Source organism: Nyctereutes procyonoides, unplaced genomic scaffold, assembly GCF_905146905.1.
Source record: "Nyctereutes procyonoides isolate TBG_1078 unplaced genomic scaffold, NYPRO_anot_genome, whole genome shotgun sequence".
Lineage (NCBI taxonomy): Eukaryota > Metazoa > Chordata > Mammalia > Carnivora > Canidae > Nyctereutes > Nyctereutes procyonoides.
Window position 1 is genome coordinate 44,478,865 of NW_026575126.1, and position 22,922 is coordinate 44,501,786.

At 44.2% G+C, this 22,922-nt stretch overlaps 1 protein-coding gene across 2 annotated transcripts in view; it reads right to left on the reverse strand.

Annotated features, from left to right (window-relative positions):
- Positions 1–22,922, reverse strand: part of USP7 (ubiquitin specific peptidase 7) — a 61,936-nt gene that overhangs the window by 26,564 nt on the left and 12,450 nt on the right. The window contains exons 1-2 of one of the 2 annotated variants that reach the window (XM_055339694.1): positions 4,965–5,072; positions 4,067–4,242 (exon numbers count right to left, since the gene is read on the reverse strand). Coding sequence is in view for 1 of the 2 variants with exons in the window: in XM_055339693.1 (XP_055195668.1) it covers positions 4,965–5,069 (105 nt within the window). In the remaining variant the exon portion in view is untranslated. Of the gene's footprint in view, positions 1–4,066; positions 4,243–4,964; positions 5,073–22,922 lie in introns of those variants that run through there. The other variant, XM_055339693.1, reaches the window with a different exon arrangement.

The window sequence follows — 22,922 nt, forward strand, 5'->3', positions numbered from 1 at the left end:
CTGTTTGAGACACAAGTCTGGCTAAGAAGTGAGCCCCCAAATAAATGTTAACTTCATCAGTCCACAATTTTTGTGAAATACCAGCCTGGACTCCCTAAGGAGGATTATTAACTTAAAGAGAAAGAAATTTGTATTCTTATCCACATGAATCACCAAAATTGTTAAATTTACTCAACAAGACGTGAAGGCCAATTTAAGGAATTAAGGTTTCCTCCAGTAGAAAGTGATGTATTGATATGGTGCCTCTCTTAGCAGACTTTCAATTAAAAGTCACACTTTCATATTTCACCTCTGACTGACGGTGACTATTCATTTACAAGTGACACTGGCTGCTGATTAGCCCTGACAACCCCAGCAGTGTCCAGATGGATGCTTCTCAAAGTCATGTGAAGGAGCAGCCCTCCCCAGGTCACCGCGCCAATCTTACCGGCTGGCACTTTTATAAAACATCAGGAAGCTGCTACAACGAGGTCAAACTTCTATACAAGTCTCTAAATGCTTGCTCTCCGTTTCAGTACCTATCTGATTGCAGAAGGACTACAGTTCACAGGGTGGCAGGGGGCCAGAAGCCACATCTCAAAAAGACACAGTAGGTCTCCAGAATACTCTAAGGTACATGGAAGGCATTTTGTGGCTTGGCATCTCTCATCCCCAGGCTACTGAAGCACCTAGGGGGACTCTCAGGCTTGAGGTAAGAGCACGTTAAGCAGAACATACTGCCCTCCTTCATTCTTCGGTCTCCAAACTTCCCCAAGACAACCAGGTGCTCAGGATAAGGACTTCTCGGGGGTATGGAAATTGCTTATGTTTGTGACTATCTGAATTTGCTTTTAAGAAAAACATGTCCATCAATCCTCATGAGAGGGTAGTATTCTTTACCAAAGAAATAAGAACCAAAAGTAAGCTTGAGAGTTTGGCACTGACCCCTTCTTTCAACATTCTTTATCCCCAATTTTTCTGTTACATGTAGCCCTGCTCATGTAGAGCTACAGCCCTTCAGAAACAAGGGCTGCTCAGGAGGTATGAGTCCTACCTAAGAGATGTAGCATGTACTCAAGCTTCATTAAGTGGTAGGTATGACCTCAACCCCTTTGAGGGGCAAAAAGATAGAAAAGGCAAGAGACAGGTTCAAAAGGTCATGTCTTAGACTGGCTTAGCCACTATTTCACAGACTCAAATCACATGTGAGCAGCATTTCAATTCTGCAAGGTAGGCAAGTGCAGATGTACTCCCAACTTTACAGATGAGGAAACTGAGGCTTGCTGAAGCTAAGTGGTTTATCTTATCTGAGGTGTTTCACAAAATGAGCACAGCAGGTTTTGGGACCTGAGATCTGTGGCACCTTAACAGTGACCTTGCCTCTGGTAAGTAAAATGTCATATCCCAGAGTTTAATATCCCCCCAAAAGCAGATCTCAATAAAACTGGTCCTCTTTTTTGGGGACCAAAGAACTGCAATTAATCAAATAAAAATCACCTCAGGGCATGTACTCATGAGATCCTGAAGTGTTCAGTGTTCCCAAGTTCTGCCTCTCTTCTAACTCACCCATTTGTTTTCAGATACAATTCCACTCTCTGTACAATTACATTTTTACAGACAAAAGTCAAAGCCCATCAGAAATGCTTTTTTGTTCTACCCCACTTCAGTCAAATTCCAAAATTAATCTTAAATATCAAATAGGCCCAAACAAAACTCAGCATGGTACCGAATCCACAAGATGGCAGGCCCTTCCTTCAGAGGCAGAGAGAGGTTCAGGGGCCCATGCCTGGCACCATCCTGCCTCACAGAGCTCAGCTCACACAAATGGATTTATATACTAGATGTGAGATTCCACCTCACATTCAAGGCACACCCTTAGGACAGACTGACTTCTGAAAAACGCCAACCAGGACATTTAACATGAGATTTCATGTGAATAAAAATGTCACCTTATGGCTCTCAACTCTTTTTAAACTAATTACATAAATGAAAAATAACATTATATACCAAAAGGTCAAGACAGCAGGGCCTACGAAAAAGCAGAGCAGACTTGAAACCTATCTTTGGCAGAAAGACCTGGCCTGATCACACTCCCATGAGGAATTACGGGAGCCATAAACATCTTTGCCCAAGAAAAGAGATAAAAGGTACTCCAAGATCCTATTTTTGCAACTTCCCTGTGTCTATATATAATTACTTCAAAATTAAAAAAAAAATTAAAGCAGTACACTTGAGATTCTGAAGGATGCCCCACATCCTGCAGAATTAGTGTTTCATCCAAACAGAGACTCTATAACCTGCCTGAATGCTGAATTTAGTGCATTACTCCATGCCTCTTTTTATTGTCAAGGACAGGATGAGGAGTTTCTGCTACCTGCGGTCACCATACATCCTCAACATGAAAACTAGGTTACCCTCCACCTCCACTCTTGCCCTTACAGAGCAGCGTCCACCATGCCCTTTGTACTCCAACCTTATCTTCCCAGGGCAAAGGCCAATGTACCAGACTAGGATCCAGTTGCATGAAAAAGGTAGAGGAAGATACAATCTTTTGTTTTAAATCAGAAGATTAGCCTAAAGAGTCCCCAAATGGCGCTCTTGCAGTTAATTTTATCAAACCTTAATTTTTTTATTCTTTGCAAGTCCTAGTTGGCCCTCAGAAATTACTTTTGTTTCATGGGTACCGACAATCTACATTTGCAGAGGCTGCATTTACTCTAAAACTTCTCATCATTATCTAAGGAAAAACTGAGTAAGAAACCAAAATCAAAGTAGCATAGATAAGTGCAACCAGAAAACAACTCTGACTCTTGCTCATAATTCCATTAATAGGACTTTTAAGTACGGCTCTATCTCAACCAAATTCCTGCCTGTGCTGTCAGCTACTTAACTTTTGTAGAGAAACTGCCCTCCCAAAAAAGGCCCTTCTGCCCAGTAGATATAAGCCTAATCCAGTATTTCCCAGATTGCATGCCCTATTTTACAATGTCAAAAACAGATTCAGCAAAGGGGGTTCTACAGTTCAGTGTTGGGGAATCACTAACAAAACGAGTCTTTTGGAAAAAGATTTTAAGGTGTGGACAGTCCAGAGAAGCTCCATGATATGGACATTTGCTTGACCCAACACCGCTCCAACTTCCTAGACCACTGAATACTTCTCATCACATGCTAACATCCCACAGAAGAGAGTTTCAAAATACCTATTGGGATTGGGAAAATGCTGCCCTAAACTAACGCTTCTACTCCTAGAAGCAGAACAATCTCCCTTCCATCCCCTTATCATCATAGAGAGACAATCTTTTCACTCTCCTAGCCTGGGCCTTTCAAAAGACACCTAAAATCCCAAATCAGGAAGGAATACAGTGCCACTGAAGACCACTCTGCTTTGTCCTATGATGCCTTTTACCCGTCTGGTAACTCACTATGGGAGTATTTTCACTTTTAGGTTCTATGGTTTGGCACTATTACTTATTACTACTGATTTAGTAAAAATTGCCTCAAAAGGAAAGAGGTTTTATGTATATTATAATCTCCTAACAGTGGTTCTCAAGTGAGGCAATCTGGACCCCCAGAGACACCTGGCTGTGTCCAGAGACATTTCTGGTTGTCGGGACTGCAGGGAGTGGGCATGACTGCAGGGATGACACTGGCATCTGATCACACTAGAACAGACCCCTAAAACCAAGAATGATGCACCCAAAAAGGCAACAGTGCCAAGGTAGAGAAACCCTGCCCTTTATCTACATCTGTGCCTCATCCCAAGCCTTCCCCCCCCCCAAAAAAAAACACATGCAGAAATATTCGTTTAGAATTGCTCTGTGGAACTAGACAGGGAGCTCTCTGCCTGGGGTAAGCCAGTTACTGCTCAAGTGACTGGAAGCCCTCTCTGATTCACACCGGGCCCACCGGGCCTGGCTGCACCTTCCCAACTGCACTCTCTGAATCACTTTTGGCATCTCCGGTGTCTGAAATGAAACCAAGAGCCCAGCAACCAAAGAGACCACACCCACACCGTTGCCCTTGATCTACGGTGGGAAGCGCACTCCACAGGTAACAAAGCAGCGGGGTTTAGACCACGCCTCTTTACCTTCCTCAGATATTGCCTCAGCCAGCTGCCAGGGGGTAAACCGCACTGTGAGAGAACTCTCAACTACGGCTGCAGTTTCTCATGGAGGCTGAACTTTTGGCAGGAGGTCTGAACAGCAGTCCTTCTGGTGGCGCAGCCCGGGACTGATGGTTCCTTTCAATTGCCCCGTTACTCCCCTGGGAAGGACACAACCCTCATGAGGATTGATGGACAGGCTTTTGACAGAACATGGTTTTATATTACACTGCAAGATTCCAGGGACTGCATAAAGCAATTACTGGCTGCTACCAACTCACGATTTTGACCTTGCAAATAAATGTACAGGTCACCTATCTGATAAATTATATAGAAGAAATGGCCTCAAAAGAAAGTGATTTCCTGGGCACAAAATGTCCATGCATATACCTCTGCATACACGTTTGGCACAGAAGATATAGACCAAAAGTTAGTGTGGGAGAATGAAACCCAAAGCTCGATTCTAATTTCACACCTAATGGGAGCGGGGAGGAATTACCAGCTACAGACAACTACAGTAAGAATGCAATGGAAACCCAAGTTCCAATGTCTAGAAGTATCTTGCTGCAAATAAAAAGGAAAGGAGAGTAAGATACACTTGTTCTGAACACTAACAGTGGCTGGGAAATTGCAAGCCTGAGTAAATCCCCATCTGCTACAAACTTCTGTATTTAAACCTTCTTGCCTAGGCTGGGGAGAACCACCTTACCCTGAAATAAGCAGGTAATCTTGAAATTCAAATCCAAAACGGGCTCCTAAATTTTCTTCGGATATAGACCTCCTGAAGACTAGCTATGCCTAAGAAACTCAGAAGTACTCAAGGAAGATATGTGTTTCTGATTGTTTTCTGCCCAATGCAAGTAAACAAACCACATGTACTCACCATCCTCCATATCTTCCTCTGTGTTGTTGTGCCCATCACTCATGGCTACATTCCCGTTGATAACAGGGTTTTGAGTAATTCTTGGTGGGTCATCTGTGTCTCCAGCTTTAAAAAAAAAAAAGAAAAAGAAAAAGAAATTCCATGGTTTTTACCTTTAGGTCTTGAATTAAATAAATAAAAACATATTTGTACTTCTGACGATTTCTAGTCACTAATATGATCCAAATGTGCCATAATAAACATGCCCTATCCCAAAAGGTATTTACTAATATGTTTACTACGAATTTTCATTGCTTTCAAAATGCTAAATGGGACACGAACAACCAGTATACCACATTTGCTCCATTTGCAATGATATTTTGAAATAGGCTTCCTACTCATTAAAACTCAACCCCAAGGGGCACCTGGGTTAGTCAGTGAAGTGTCTGCCTTCAGCTCAGGTCAAGCTCCCTGCTCAGCAGGGACCCCGCTTCTCCCCTTCCCACTGTTCCTCTCCCCGCTCATGCGTGCGCGCTCTCTCTCTCTCTCAAATAAATAAAATACTTTTAAAAATAAAAATAAAAATCCTAGAAAAAACATGGTTAACTAAATACATATAGAGCAATGTGCAATGGAACTTTCTACATGTTAATGCTTTAAAACAGCAAAAAACTGTGAGTCCTAAAGTGCCATTGGACAATTATTGTAGTAACTGAAGTATAAATCCATGCAAAAACCAGAATGGGGGAGGTGGGGCAGAAGGTGTGTGAAAGGGGGTCCCTAAGAGGATTGAGAAGCACATAAAAAGATGTGCTACAGATTTCTAAATGCTTGCTGAAATATGGCTTGACAAACATTTATATATAATCAAAGGCATGGATTCAAAACTTTGAAGCAATGAATGGCAAATATCATTCTCATCTCTATTTAAAAGCAATCTTCTTACACCGACGTAGGTCGTTGGCTTAAAAGGAAAAAACCAAAACAAAATGCTAGGTCAAGTGTTGGGATTTAAAAAGCCTTCGGGGGATCCCTGGGTGGCGCAGCGGTTTGGCGCCTGCCTTTGGCCCAGGGCGCGATCCTGGAGACCCGGGATCGAATCCCACGTCGGGCTTCCGGTGCATGGAGCCTGCTTCTTTCCTCTGCCTGTGTCTCTGTCTCTGTCTCTGTCTCTGTCTCTCTCTGTCTCTCTCTCTCTCTCTCTCTCTGTGATTATCATAAATAAATAAAAATTTAAAAAAAAAAAAAAAGCCTTCGGTGGCAAACAGGGTCCATCCTTCATATGTAAACCCTCTCCTTCTTCCACATGTCAGAACAGCTCACTGCAACTAATGTGGCCCCCTTATGTTTCCTGTATGCATTCTGACTGAAATCAACAGTCTCAGCTACAAATAGGAGATGTGGTTTTTAAAACAGCTACCTAAGTGTGTCCTAGGCCTGCAACTTTTCAAAACATTTCCCCCATCAGATCGTCAGCAGGTCTGATTCAGCACCGCGGACAGCACCCTCCCCATTCCCCTCTAGACACTCTCCCAAACCCCCAATTACCAGATTACATCTCTCAAGTAATTCCTGAATATAAACCATGTATTTCCCCTTAAGCATCTCAAAACACAACTCAGAAATCCTTGGAGGCTAAGAAACCGGTATTACCAAATTTGTGTCACTTCTAATCCTGATACTCTTGTTTTATTAACTATTATCAATATATACAATTAACACTTGTATTAAAATTATTTTTAAAAACAGAGACGCCTGGGTGGCTCAGCGGCTGAACAGTCTACCTTTGGCTCAGGGCATGATCCCGGCATCTGGGATCAAGTCCCACATCAGGCTCCCTGCGAGGAGCCTGCTTCTCCCTTTGCCTATGTCTCTGCCTCTCTCTCTCTCTCTCTCTCTCTCTCTCTCTCTCTCACTCTGCGTCTCTCATGAATAAATTAAAAAAAAACCTTAAAAAAATAAAAATAGAAACAAACATATACATTTTTGAAATGGTCCCTCCACCATCATACCCTCATGCAAACACACACAAAAAAACTGGGGTGGGGGAGTGAGGAAGAGAAATCCTTTTTGAAGTTGCTTAATTAGCTAAAACTCTAAACTCTTAAAACATATGTGTTTAAAAAGCAACATGAAAGATACGGTACTTTTAAATGTCTTTTATACACATTTATCATCCTAAATTAACATCAAACCATCATTAAAAATATTTTAGGGCAGCCCCCGTAGCCCAGTGGTTTAGCACTGCCTTCAGCCCGAGGTGTGATCCTGGACACCCGGGATTGAGTCCCACATCAGGCTCCCTGCATGGAGCCTGCTTCTCCCTCTACCTGTGTCTCTGCCTCTCTCTGTGTGTGTCGGTCATGAATAAATAAAATCTTTAAAAAAATATTTTATGAGGAAAAACCCCTATGAAGCCCTATGAAATAGATTATGGCACATTCCACCAATAGAAATATTATGCAGCAGTGTTTTATAAAGGTTCACAATGTACCCATATGCAAAGTTCTCTAAGCTATGCTAAGTTACAAAAAAGAAAAAGATACTAAGCAACCTTTGGTTATAAAAGACAGTTTGTTGGAATAAGAACAAATTCTCATTTCCCTTTACATGATAAACATTGGAAGGGCACATAAAGTATTAAAAGGCTCTCCAGAAGCACTGGTAGTAGGAGTCTGCACTATACACAGACTCACATCACATGAATATACCATAAATCTTAAAATACTTTGCTTGATGTATGCCTGGTATTTTAATTTAGTTCCTCGGTTCAAATCTGCCCTACTACAATTGACTTAAAATATAGTTTTTAGTGCATGACTGCAAAAACAAAAATCTCTATACAAAATAGAGCATCACACCTGTAACAAGGATGCTATGTAAATGTAAGCAGTCTATAAACCACAGCAGGTCATAGAATTCTCCAATGATCTGTAATCCTGAAGATTCTGAGATCCAAGTGAATTCAGATTATAACTGAAACAAGGTATCTTCTTTAAAAGGTTTTTGTGACTTGAAATAAGAGTCCTTTTTTTTTTAACCAGGAGTTATGGTAATTAAAAAAAAAAAAGAAAAATCAAGATCAGACTGGTGCATCTGGGTGGCTCAGTTGGTTAAGTGCCTGACTCTTGATTTTGGCCAGGTTGTGATCTCAGGGTGGTGAGATGAAGCCCTGCATGGGGCTCCATGCTCAATGTGGAGTATGCTTTGCCCTCTCCCTCTCCCTGCACTCTCATGTGCTCTTTCTCTCAAATAAATGTTTTTTTTTTTTTTAGATTTAATTTATTTATTCATGAAAGACACACACACAGAGAGAGAGAGAGTGCGAGAGGCAGAAACACAGGCAAAGGGAGCCTGACGTGGGACTCGATCCCGGGTCTCCAGGATCACACCCTGAGCTGAAGGCGGCGCTAAACCGCTGAGCAACCTGGGCTGCCCTCAAATAAATAAATCTTAAAAAAAAAAAAAAAAAAAATCAAGACCAAGTCAAAAGATCTATGGATCACAGCACTTGACTGTGTAGGGTAGGAAAAAAAGCAAGCCACAGTTTTTTGGAAGTAGGATTAACTACCGTGCACTGACAAAAATCTAATATTTTACAAATGAGGGATCCTATTCTAGTGTTAATTAAGACAGGATCAGTTGGCCCCTAAAGGCAAAGTAAGAGAGTTCTACATTTGAACTGAGGTTCTCCTGAGCAATATCCCACCTTTTTACACATCTGTACTGGTCTGATCAATTTGCTCTTTTCTACCCTCCTTAAGCATGAAGATGCTGGTCCAAGCCAGTAGCTGTGAAATGACAAAAAGTCCCTGGTAGGTCCACTACGTACATGAGAATCTAGCCAATAACAGGCCCCACTGATGCTCCTAACCAACTGCCACAAGACCTTGGTAGAAAAAGTTGGCAACTCAAGTCTAGCTCCTAAGGGACTGAACATCCAGTTAAAAAAAGCTCCTCATAAATGAGTTAATTCAGCAGGAGGATTAAAATTTTAATTAAGACACAGTAAATCCCTGGACCTGAATTCAATGATGAAAGCACCCAAAGCCCACAAAAACTCTGTATTAGACTTCCAGAAATATCTCAAATGGCAAGACTTCCTTCATTATCATCAAAGAAGTGCAAGATTGGTGTGTATATGCATTTATTGCTATATATACGGTGATCCTATTCCTGAATTTTATGTCTCATCTAGTTGGAATTTCCCCAAATGTGTTAACTCTCATTTGGTCAAATGTGAACCACAGCACTACTTTTTTGACACACAATGGTCTCAAATAAGATTGGGAAAATGCTTGGTGAGCACTTCCAAGAACAATATGGCATGCTTCAAATAAAAAGACAAAAGGTCCCAAATGTGCCAAATATCTGAGGGGGAGAAGCAGTGATTATTTCAAAATATATTTATGACACTCAAATACAATCAAAGATCATTTCCATTACTTGAGACTGGTAAAGCTTAAGTACCAGAGGCACAATTTTAATATATATACAATAGGACACAAAATGCCTTTTCTGAAGACTAGAAATACACAGGAGGTTAGAGTGGTTGGTTACAGACCCAATACACTTCCTCCTCTTTCTACTGAGGAGCCCATGCTTATATTCAGCTTCCCTTCCCACTAACTTCCATTTGTGAGGTCATAACACAGTACCTACTCAACAAAGAACACTTGCCAATTGCTATGGAAATGAGGTGGTGCTAATTCAGCGTCTGAATCTCACTCCTGGATGAAATAAGAAAGAGCAGAATTTCAATTTGCTGGCTTTAACATTTTCTGTCACTTTACAAAAATTACTGAAACCTCTCCCCAAACAGCCCGAGTTGAGGGGACAAACCAACACAGTAAGACCTCGCAGCAGCCTTCCAAGTAAGAAATTCGTGTACCGCCACCAGGTGGTGCCTAGACCACAAAGATCCAGCCACACCTCAGATTCAGTCTCTGCTCAGGCCCCAGATTCCTCCTCAAACTTTCCAACTAGTGTGATACAAGACAGTGAACAAAACACTAGCTCAGTTAAAAGGCTAGACTATATGGAGTGCCAACACAGAGTACACGGTCTAACTCTAGTTCATCCGGAATTCCAAGTCAAAAGCCCTCTGACTTCTGTGAGTCCTCCTCACCTGGTCTCCTCTCCTGGCACCGAACTCATTTTAAGGAACCTTACAGGGGATGGATCCCTGGTGGCTCAGCGGTTTAGCACCTGCCTTTGGCCCAGGGCACAATCCTGGAGACCTGGGATCAAGTCCCGCGTCGGGGTCCCTGCTTGGAGCTTGCTTCTCCCTCTACCTGTGTCTCTGCCTCTCTATGTCTATCATGAATAAATAAATAAAATCTTAAAAAAAAATAAAGAACCTTACATAAAGTAGAGATTATCATGGTAAATGAGAACACTGGTATCTCCCTGCATATTGATCTATTAACAATCCCAAATATGTTTAGTAGGGGCAGTTCAGAAATAACAGTACTGGTTCTGGAAATCCATTAGCACCTAATAAGCCCCATCTGAGCCTCCCCCCAGTTACCTTCTTGTCCAAGCTTGTGATTCCCCGCCATGTCTGCATGGCTTGATAGTAGTGTCTGCAGGGGCTGGGGAGGGGAGGGTTCTCTCGTCTCCACATCAGAGTGACTGCATAGAATCTCTAGGAGCTCCACCTCAGCATTCTTTTTGTTAAAGCCCCCTCCCCCACACACACACACTCAATTCTTGGGTTCAGGAAGGAATATATTCAAGCAACCTCATCAATTTAGATAATCACTTCCAAAAGGCAAAGTGGTCCAGAAACAGAAAGAGGATGTTAATGGGAAAAAAAGTCGACAGTGGGGTTACTATTACTAGGTTCCTCAGCTGCTGCTGTGGGTCCCTAACAGCACGGGAACCTGGCTGAGGGGAACACAGACCTAGAGCTCACATAGTACCTCTCTCCTGTAAACCCAGAATTCATCCAAAAGTGAAAGTTTACTTGAAAGACAAAACAGAAAACCCTTAAGCATAAGAAGCAAAGAATGTAACTGATATTAAATTTCTATGTGGAAAATCTGGACATGAAGCATCCACCTCAGCAGCCTGCAATTCTCACACAATTCAAGGGAGAAAAGAGCAGCCTGAGAGCGAGCGTGGTCTGTGCTGGAGCAGGGCAGCAGAGGAAACAGGATGTCAAGTCTGCTGGAGTGTTTCATGAATCTGTAAAACTCCATTTACTTACTGAGCCCCCACTGAGTGCCAGGCCCAGTGCAGACATTCTCAGGTAACAACCACAAGCTCCCTTTACCAGTGGACTCACTGGCTTCAGGCTACAGCTGGACATGAGGGGCGGGCACTGTCCCCAGGGGAGCCCCGTCCACATTCTTGGCTCTTCCTCCAGAAGACCAGCTCAGCCCACTCCAGGAGGAGTGTTCACTTCTTAGATACAGTACATGTTAGATTGAGCCCCCAAATGAACCCAGAGGCACCAGTCAGGAAGAAATAAAGTAAAAAGTCCTGAGGAAAGAGGTATGGTGCTGTTTTCTTTTTGCTGTTGTTGTTTATTTAAAAGACAGAGAGAAAATAAATAAAATAAAATAAAACAAAACAAAACAAAAAGAGAGAGGGGATCCCTGGGTGGCGCAGCGGTTTAGCGCCTGCCTTCGGCCCAGGGCCTGATCCTGGAGATCTGGGATCGAGTCCCACATTGAGCTCCCCGCATGGAGCCTGCTTCTCCCTCAGCCTGTGGTCTCTGCCTTTCTCTCTGTGTCTCTCATGAATGAATAAATAAAAAATCTTAAAAATAAAATAAAAGAGAGAGAGAGCTGGGGGGGGGTGGAGCAGGAGAGAGAGAGAGAGAGAGAGAGAGAGAGAGAGAGAGAGAGAGAAGATCAAGCCAACTCCCTGCTGAGTGCAGAGCCCAGTACAGGACTCCATCTCATTACCCTGAGATCATAACCTGAGCTGAAACCAAGAGGCAGATAGATGCTGACCTGACTGAACCACCCAGGACAGAGCCTGATGCTGTTTTGAAGGCTGAATTTCTTGATATGCTTTTTTAAGTGTCTACTCCCAACATAGCCTATACTCCTACAAATTTCTACTAGATCACCCTGATTTAATTCTGTATTAAACATACTGTTGAGGGATTCCTGGGTGGCTCTGCCTTCAGCTTACGGCACGATCCTGGGGTCCTGGGATTGAGTCCTACATTAGGCTCCCCGCATGGAGCCTGCTTCTCCGGCTACCTATGTCTCTGCCTGTCTCTCTCGTGAATAAATGTTTAAAAAAAAAAAACAGCATACTGTTGAGATAACTGTGGATACGCAACTATTTTTTTAAGATCTTATTTATTTGAGAGTGAGCGAGCAAGAGAACATGGGAAGGCAGAGGGAGAAGGAGATTCCCTGCTGAGCAGGGAGCCCCCATATGGGGCTCCATCCCAGAACCCTGGCATCACAGACCCAAGCCAAAGGCAGCCATTTAACCAAAGGAGCCACCCAGTGTCCCATAGATTCACAATTATAGAAATAATAGAGATCTACTTCCCTTCACCCAGTTCCCCTGGCACCATTTTGGGAAATCATAGTTCAATTCACAATCAGGACACCGACACTGATGCAACACACTAACCCTGTTACTGTTCACTTGAACTTGTAAGACACGCGTAGGTGTGTGTGTCTGTCCAGTCAAGACACGAACAGTTCCAACACAAGGACCCTTGGGTTGCCTTTTTTTTTTTTTAAGATTGATTGATTTATTCATTCATTCACTCATTTATTTATTTATTTATTTATTCAGAGAGAGAGAGAGAGAGAGAGAGAGAGAGAGAGAGAGAGAGAGAGAGAGGCAGAGACACAGGCAGAGGGAGAAGCAGGCGCCTTGCAGGGAGCCCGACGTGGGACTTGATCCCGGGTCTCCAAGATCACACCCTGGGCTGCAGGCGGTGCTAAACCGCTGTGCCACCCGGGATGCCCTGGGTTGCCCTTTTATAGCCACCCACACACCATTCCCTTTGTGCACACTCGTCTCCCATAACCCCTGGAAATGATGAACCTTCTCTGTCCCCATAATTTTGTCATTTCAAGAATGTTATATAAATGGATACAGTATATAACCTTTTGGAATGCCCTCCTCACTCAGCACAATTCCCTTGAGACTCAGGTCAACAACTGTTTTTTTTTTTTTAATTTTTATTTATTTATGATAGTCACAGAGAGAGAGAGAGAGAGAGGCAGGCAGAGACACAGACAGAGGGAGAAGCCGGCTCCATGCACCGGGAGCCCGACGTGGGATTCGATCCCGGGTCTCCAGGATCGCGCCCTGAGCCAAAGGCAGGCGCTAAACCGCTGCACCACCCAAGGATCCCAACAACTGGTTTCTTTATATACCGCTGAGTAGGATTCCATGGTAGGGACACACCATCTGAACCTGAGAACATCTGGGCTGTTTCCAATTTGAGGCTATTACAAACAAAGCTGCTATAAACATTTTTGTGCAGGTCCTGGTTCTATATTTATTTTTACTTTTGGATTTGAAAGAATGAAATGCTCACAGTAGCAAGGCAGGCAGAACAGAGATGAATTAAGGGAAATGATTTGTCCACTCCAATCCTGACGTGAAGGAAGAAGTCACTGTCTTATGCATCCTCTTTCAGGCATCCTTACTATTCCTATATATGTGTATGCAGCAATGTACATGCGTTTTCTCATGAACAAAAAATGGTATTAACATTACACGAATAAACTAGAGCTACCCCAAGTCAGTACACATAAATATGCATAGGAACTTAATTCTGAATAGCACCACATGCCATGATTTACTCAACCATCCTCGGACCATGACTACCTCCAGTTATCTATTTTAGATTTTTTGCCACTCGAATGATGCCACCATCTGTACTATGATTTCGGTCCTGCTACATTTTATCATCAGGTTGTCGTTCCCAAACACGTCGGACTCCCCGCCACCACCCACCACCAGTAGATAGCCAAACTCCTCCCGATGGCAACGACTGGCAGAGCATCCAAGACTACAAGGCTGCCAAGTGACACAGAGCAATGTATCAGATGACCCACGTCCTGCGCAACATTCATGCACTTTTCAGGAGAGCTCTTCCAACTCTTAGCCCCAGCTCCCTCATTCCTGCTTTGGAAAATTCAAATACAACTCATCTGTTGATGCTCTGGCCCACAGCATAAATCCTAATGTACAGGACCTAGAAATAAGCTCACTGAGAGGAGCAAAGTGACAGCTCATAACCCAACAACAGTGAGAGGCAGAGCGCGGGGCTGGCTACAGACAGAGGCAGACCAGGAGACAGAGCAGGTGACTGATGTGTGGGACCCCACAAGTGGCACAGGGAACCTGAGCAGGCCCCTGTGCAGGGGAGGGAGAGGCGGGACACTCCCCAAGTAACCAGAGACCCCTGAGAGCTGGGAAATGCTCCTGGCAAACACAGTATCTGGGAAGCCTCAGGAGCTATGGAGTCAACTCCAGGCCCTCTGGGGGATTCTTCTAGGGCAACACTGGGCCTCAGGCAGAACATGGAGGTCAAAAAGGGGTGACAGTCACCCAAGGAGACAATATGGTGAGGATGGTGGGCCCCAAGGCCTCTGCAACTGGCCTCTCTCTTCCAGGAGAAGAGTGGTCCCTAAGAGCGACCACTCCTCCCAGCGACCAGGTGCAAAGCAGCAGGTGCTGACCAGGAATGCTGCCTGTTTGCCACCCTTGCCTCCCCAGTCACAAAGACCACACGCCTGGGGACCGGGAGGAAACACAGATGCCTCCCTGCCAGCTCTCTGTGCCTGGCGAGGCAAGGGGAGCCTCTCAGACGCAGTTTCTGAATGAGGTCCTAGATGGCAAGCTTCAACTGTGCTTCAAAAAGTTCCTCCCTAGTCCATCATTACATTACCAGGAATTCAATACATCTCCCTAAAACACGAGCATGCCCTGAGCGCCTGCAATTACAGTAACTACTAACTAAAACAACACCTTCATTACTTCCTTGCTGTGTGCCGTCCTTTCCAGGTGGGGGAGGTTGAACAGCAGGCACCTGAGGCCAGGCCAGGCAAAGCCGGCACCCTTCTCGGTAGTCAGTCAACCTACTTATCAAGTGTCTCCTCTGTACCCAGAGCTGGGCTGGGCCTTGGGGTTCAAGAGGGAACAGAGAGATAAGCCCCCTGGTCTCCTGCTGCTTGCTTTCTTGTGGGAGGAGACGAGAAGGGACAACTGCCAAGACGGGAGGAGAGAGCACAGTCACAGAGCTGCAGAACACTAGCCTCGTGGGGACAGGTGACATCTGCGTGGAGACCCCAGAGTGCAAAGGAGCCAGGCTGGCAGAGACCCCAGAGAAGCACACCCTGGACAAAGCCAACAGGGACAAGGGCACTGGGTAAGGGGAAAAGAGGGAGAGGAGGTCCAGACAGAAGGCGGGCAGGGCCAAGGCCACGGAGGGCCCTGATGGCTACAATAAGGGCTCGCTAGCAGGGCAGGCCTCCCGTGCCCTTCAGGGCATTGCGACCTGAGATGGTCCCAGTTCCCAGACCAGGGCCGCCACCCCCAAGCATCCACCTGGTCGAGCCTGACCCAACCATCACAGGCAGGTGGGTTCCATCAGAAGCTCCTCTGCGTCCACAGAGGATGTGGATGAGGTGGTTTGGTTTTGTTACTGTTTTTTTACTATCTCGCCCCCGGGGCTAGCCTGCCAGTACTGTTAACAATGAAACCATGGCTTAATCAATACCACAACTCTAAAGTGTCTGGTTTTACTCCTTTTATGATTTTATATACAATTTGGCTATATGCGTCCCCCATGAGGCTGGCTGGGAGCCCACTTTCAGGTGCAGTCCTGTCCTACTAACCAGGGAGGTCTCTGGTCCTCTGCCGTTGGTGGGCCACTGCAGGGCCCAGGGGCAGTGCACACACAGCTTCATGGAGCCTGAAGGTTCAAAGCAGACCCACTGTGTTGAGACCTGACAACTCTATACCCTGAAACAATCCTGATTTAAATTAGGTATATGAAAATAAAACCCCCAAAGACAGCCATATATAAATTTGTGTACCTTAAATAAAAATATTTGTTTGGGGCCTCCAGTCTGGCTTGATTATGTAAAAAATCATCTATTCCCAAGAGGATCGCCCTAACTGCCAGTCATATCACACACTCTGGCGACTGGCGTGAATGCTGGCAGGCACGGAGAGGGCTACACTGCGTGGCTAAAGAGCTTATAATTATGTCTGTGTTGCTTGCTCACACACACCGTCCTGTTCCACAGAAAAAGAGAAATGCCACTTATCTGCTAACTTGTACAGCACAGACCACTTGTGGGAAAGAAAAGGAAGTCCCAGCATGTCCAGCAGAGACCGAGTTTCAGGGAAGCCACAGGACAAAGGTGGGAAATATTTGTATCACACAATGGCCAAAGGATTAATATCCAGAATACACATAGTTCCTAAAACTCCAGAAGAAACAACCCAACAATGAATGAATGAATGAATGAATGAATGAAACAACCCAACTACCACAAGGGAGAAATTCATAAAAAATACAAATGACTCGGGTGCCTGGGTGGCTCAGTTGGTTAAGCATCTGCCTTTGGCTCAGGTCATGATCTCAGAGTCCTGGGATCGAGCCCTGCACTGGGATCCCTACTCACCGGGGAGTCTAGTCTGCTTCTCTCTCTCCCTCTGTCTCTCTCCCCCACCTGTGCATGTGCTCTCTCACTCAAAAATAATAAAATCCTAAAGAAAAAAATATACATACGACTAATACATATGCTCAACTTCTCTAACTAAGGCGAAACCACTGTTTATGTACCAGATTAACAGTGAAAAATACTGGAAATGCACACTGATGGAGAGTGTCACAAAATGAGTGGTGTCAAATGGCTGTCAACTATTTAACCCAAAAGCTGTATTTATTAAAACCAAAAAGCTGAATATCCTTTTATTCAAATGTCATTCCTAGGAATCTGTTCCAAAGAAAACTAACATCCATGCCCAAAGATCTAGACAAGCATTTCTTACAATGAAACACCATTTTTTTTTTTTTACAGAGAACAGTTAATGCCCAATACGAAGGGTTACATATAGTATGAAGTGTCCAGAACAGGCAAATGTATAGGATGCTGATCAGAGGTTGCATGGAGCTGGAGGATGGGAAGGCAGGAGGGGTCATGGCGAGGGAGTGCAGGGATTTCTTTTTGGCAAAAAAAAATCTTCCAAGATTGACTACAGTGACAGCTGCACAACTCTGTAGGTATGGTAACAGACACTGCATTGTCCACATGGAATGAGAGAACTGCAAATTATATCTCAATAAAGCTGTATCTAAAACAAGAAGAGCACTTAATAGAAATAAGCTACTTTGCATGGGGACAGAGTTCTGAGAGCTCCCGCAACAGCAAATGATGTACTAAACAACTGAGTCACGTCAGCTGAAACACACTTGTTCTACTTTCTGCAGTATTGGTCTAAAAAGAGTAAACATTTTGGTATTTTAAAATTTTAATTATCTACAAAATTTACTTATGTGTAGAAGTTCACTTTACACTCATGTAGTTTTAAAGAAAGTAAAACTGTAGTTAAGGGGGTATCCCACCAAGACAGGCATCCCTGAGTTACCAGGACGTCCCTACAGAATGAGTGAGGCAAGTGTATGTATCCACGACATGACATAACGACCTAGACCCACTAGACCCACCAGACATTAAGCGCACAATGTTTACTTCTGGGGAATGGCATCTTTCTTCCTTGCCTTCTTGCTTCCATGTTGTTAGTTTAGAAGGTTCAGAGAATACTTACTATCTTTTAACAATGTAAAAAAACACACACACAGAGCAAACCAGAGAGCAAAGGGTACAAACCAAATACGTCCTAACACCAGCCCAAGAGTCCTTAGAAGGTACACCAGAGAAGGAAAAAGAGGGTGTACTGGCGGCACATGCAGAGTCAGGAGGGAGTGGGAGTTCTGAGACAGTCACAGAGCAGAGATTGCCTCAACTATTTGTGGTCTGGAAGCTGTCTACACCTTGGCAGATGGCAGCATCTTTTTAATGTCTGCATTTCCCTTAAGAACTTAAAAAAAAAAAAAAAGGATTCTAGGGGCTGGGGGTGAGGTCAGACACGGAGGAGAGATTTTAAGCAAACTCCTGATTGTGCTAATAAAAACTTTTAAAAAGTAGGGACGCCTAGGTGGCTCAGTGGTTGAGCGTCTGCCTTTGGTTCGGGTCGTGATCCCGGGATCCTGGGATCAAGTCCTGCATCAGGCTCCCTGCATGGAGCCTGCTTCTCCCTCTGCCTGTGTCTCTGCCTCTCTCTCTGTCTCTCATGAATAAATAAAATCTTTAAAAAAAAATTTTTTTTAGGTAGTCAAATAGAGCCATTTCAAATGGGTTCTCTATTTGAATAACACCACAAAGAGCAACCTAGAGGGGCCCCTGGCTGGCTCAGTTGACAGAGCATGTAGCTCTTGCTCTCTGTCAGGTCATGAGTTCAAGCCCCATCTAGGGGGTAGAAAGAACTTTTCAAAATAAACATAAATAAGCAAACAGCAACCTAAGATAGAACCCTAGGTTGTTTCTGGATTCCTTAACACACTGGTGCAGGCTGATCACCACTCACCACTTGCCCTCCTGTTGAGCGGACCCACCAGAGCTATCAAGAAACAGCCACATTCAAGACTTTGTAAAACACCAGTGGCCATAGAAATTGTTTAAACGTTCCTAGGAGGAAGACTAGTTTTCCAGTTAACAGCAAAGGAAATGTGGTTTAAAAAAAAAAAAAAAAAAAAAAAAACCATGGGGACAAGACACTTCAGTCCACAAACCAGTGGAGACCTTGACCTGCTGTGCACAAGCAACGTCCCTTTGAGAACTGGACATTCATTCAAAAGGCAGGGTCATTAGAACAGGAGACACCATGCTCATGGACTGAAGACTCCTAGTCAACATATCAGCTCTCTACAAACTCGTCCTTCTGTTTGAACACAATTCTGGTCAAAATTCCAAGATTTTTTTTATACTTACAGATAAGTTGAGTCTAAGTTTTTGTGGAAAAATGAAGGAGATACATAGAATAAATTAAACAATTTTGGAAAGAACACAGTTTGAGGAATTATACCACCCGATTAAACTCACTCAAAAGCTTCAGTAATCAACATGGCAACCAAAGTAATCACAGAGAGTATTGTCTTAGCCAAGGGATGAGCACAGAGATGAACACGACAGTAGAGTCCAGTAACAGACCCACACAAATGTTACTATTTTTGACAAAGGAGTAAGCAATTCAATGGAAAAGGAATAGTCCTTATAACAAATAGTAAAGGAACAGCTGGACATCCATAGGCCACAAAAAGGAATCTCCACCACACACGTTACACAGAAACTAACTCATAATGGATCTTAGATATAAATATAAAACCTAACACCATGAGACTTTAAGAAGAAAACACATGGGATGGGGCAAAGAATCCATACAAGAACATTTTGACAAGCTAGACTTTGCTAAAACTAAAAGGTTTTGCTCCGACCAAAAGGATACCATATATGAGAAAGGACAAGCTACAGATTAGCAATCTGTTACTCATCTTAACAGGATCATCTTATAAACACCTGCAAGTGATGGGGAGAAGATGAACAAATCTGGTGCCCACGCCCCTGTCCATGGCACTTCCCCATCACAGGGGGCCAAACAACACCTGCTCCCACCCGATGGCAGCAGCCCATGCACATAAAGTGGCCACCCTGCTGGTGGGGACAGTCAGGCTACCCTAAATACCACCCAACCATCTTCACCCATGCTTCTGGGAAGTATTAAGACTTTTCATACCTAACAGAAGTCACAGCTCTCTTTGTCCCAAAGAGCTTTCTAGAATTGTAACTACAACCCTGTTCCCAATTAAGTAACAGCACAAGGTTGCTAGGACACATAAATGTGACTTACACTCATTTTTTTAAAAATGTTAACTGTACGATGCAATGTGTCAATATTTACAAGATCTGGGTAACTCAGTGAATCAAACTTTTCCAAACGACCAATGAATCATATAGAAAAGGTCCATTCCAAGTACAAGACAGGGGTACCTGGGTGGCTGAGCTGGTTAAGCCACTCTTCATTTCCGCTTAGGCCATGATCTGAGGGTCCTGGGCTCTGCATTCAGCACAAATCTGATTGTCCCTCTCTCCACCCTCCCCCCCCCCCATGCTCTTATTCTCTCTCAAATACATACTTACATACATACATACATACCAATGAATCTTAGTATAATAATTAATTTGGGGACACCTGGGTGGCTCAGCAGTTGAGCATCTGCCTTTGGCTCAGGGTGTAATACCACGGTCCTGGGGTCAAGTCCCGCATTGGGCTCCCCACAGGGGAGCCTCCCTCTGCCTATGTCTCTACCTCTATCTCTGTATTTATGAATAAATAAAATCTAAAAAAAAAAAGTTAATTTGTAGGGTTTCAAACTGGCACACTGCAATTAACCTTAAGAAGCTACCAAATTTGGTGTAGTATCAAAGAACTGTCACAATTATCTTAAAAGGCTATTAAACTACTGCTCCCTTTATGAACCAGACACCTCTGTAAGACTGGGTTTTCTATTTCCACTAAAATACAGTGCAAGTGATAGAAAGCAGAGGCAGAGAGAAAGCAGAATCCAGCTGTCTTCTATTAAGCCAGACAATAAAGAAATTTGTAAAAATACAAAAATAATGCCATTCCTTATTACATTTTTTTTGTTTGGGAAAATATTTATTTCCTATAAAATGCACATTATTTGTGTTGCCATGTATTGGTTTATTATTCCTAAATGAGTAAGACTGGTCATAATTATAGCTTTTTAAGACAGCAAATAGTGACAGATATAACCCACTACCTGAAAGCTCTTTGGGGTTCTCATCAATTTTAAAACTGTAACAGGATCCCAATAACAAAAAGTTTGACAGTCCGAAGGCCAGACCAAATGGTGGATTTGTGTGGTGTGCTGAGTTAGCTACACTCCAGTGTACACACCCATGTGCCCTACCTCAGGAGCCACCATGCTGGCCATCTGGAAGGTGGAAGCCAAGGAGCCCACATCCCTGTAGGCGTGGGGGTTTCCCTGCCTGCCAGGCCGCTAGGGGACCTGGAAGTCAGGAGACGCTCACAGGGATGTGGCGCCAGCTCAGCCTCACTTACCCTGCTTCCCACTAACCGTCCCTCGCAGACTACATGCCCAATGGACTCCAGCACCATTAGCAACAGGCTGTGAGCAGGTCCCACAGTTGTGCATGGTAAAATCTAACAAATCCCTCAACTCTACTGCTACTCGCTTGAACCCTCAAATGACACTGCTATCCCCACCCTGCGCCACCCAGTTAACTCAATGTAGTACTGAAGCGCATGCAGAACCACAGAAAAAAGTTCCAAATCGCTTTAAAACATGTTGACAAAAACCTAGTGCAGATGACAGAACCAGGAGAGCCTACACATCTGCCTGAGCCAACGCACACGAGTGAGGCTCCACACGACGGCGCATGGATACAACTCTGCGGTAGAGAAAGCAGACAATGGGACTCTTGGCACAAGAAGCTGGACACAAAACAACACATAATGTAGGATTCCACTTATAGGAAACGTTGGGAAGCGATCTGAAGGGAGAAGAGACTGCTGACCACAGAGGCTGTAGGGAGAAGGGAGTGTCCCTAATGAATATAGGATCTCATCTGGGGGGAATGAAAATGTTCAAAATCTGATTGTTGAGGGTTGAACAACTGTGACTACACTGGAGCCCACTGGATGGTATGCGGTCAATGGGTGGATGGTGATGTATGTGGATTATGTCTCGACATAAGCTGCTATTTTAAAAATCATGGTGACTAACACATTTTATCAGAAGACTTCTAGAAGGGTGGTGCAAATCTAACCATTTATAACTGTTACCAAAGCAGGTAAAATCAAGAGTTAGCGTTAAACATTGTGGCATGTTCCCATCTGATTGAAACTAAAATACAAAAATGCAGTGCACCGAATGGTCTGTACTCCGAATGGTCTGTACTCCGTGGAGAGAAACTACTGTTCACAGCATAGAAAACCCCAGGCTCTCCCCTGGTCCTCTGACCTCAAAGTCTGATGGGGAACAAAGCAAGCAGCCAGCACACAGTATGTTAATTACACTACAATGACCACGTCCCAGAAGTACAGAGGTGCCATTCCTAGCATCTAGCAGAAGCCTTGCCTCTGGCTTTCACCTTAAATTCCCTGGAACACACGCTAGGCATCCAGGCACCAGTCCCTCTCAGCCCACTCCCCAGCACCATCGTGCCAGGTCTCCCTGTTTCCCCACAGCCGATGTAATCTTGCTCTTCACTTCCAGAACCCTACCTCCTCACCTCTGGTGGCACTCGCTTTCTACCCTGCAGTAATTATGTGCGCACAGGACCTATCTATGTCCGATGACTTTCCTTAAGCAAAGACATCTTACTACTTTTGTGTCTTTGCGAACCACTCCCCACCCCCACCGCCCAAGGCCCTGATTGCAAGATTACCAGCAAGTCTGCACTCTGCTGAGCCGGTTTGGGGGAACCTTCTTCCTCAGTAATTACAGAAGAAAATGCTTGGTTTTCCATTGTGCCAGCCGATCCTGTTCAAGGCACCATGCACCAGAGAGGCAGAGCTAAAATTCAGCTCACAGGCTGGGGCCGCAGCATCCCTGCCCCATCGAATGTTCTGTGCTAATGGTCACATTCCAGAGCTGTGCACCCAATACCAAAGTCAGCACCCCCATGAGGCAGCTCTGGAGCCCCTGAAAGATAACTAGTGAGACTGAGGAACTGAATATTTTTTGTATATATTTTTTTTTACTGGAGTTCGATTTATCAACATGTAACACCCAGTGCTCATTCCGTCTAGTGCCTCCCTCAGCGGAATTGAAGATTTAATTTTAATTCACTTCAATCTACTCGGCTGTGAGTGGCTACTGGCTACAGTACTGGACAGCATAAGGCTAGAAATCACTGCATCCCTCTA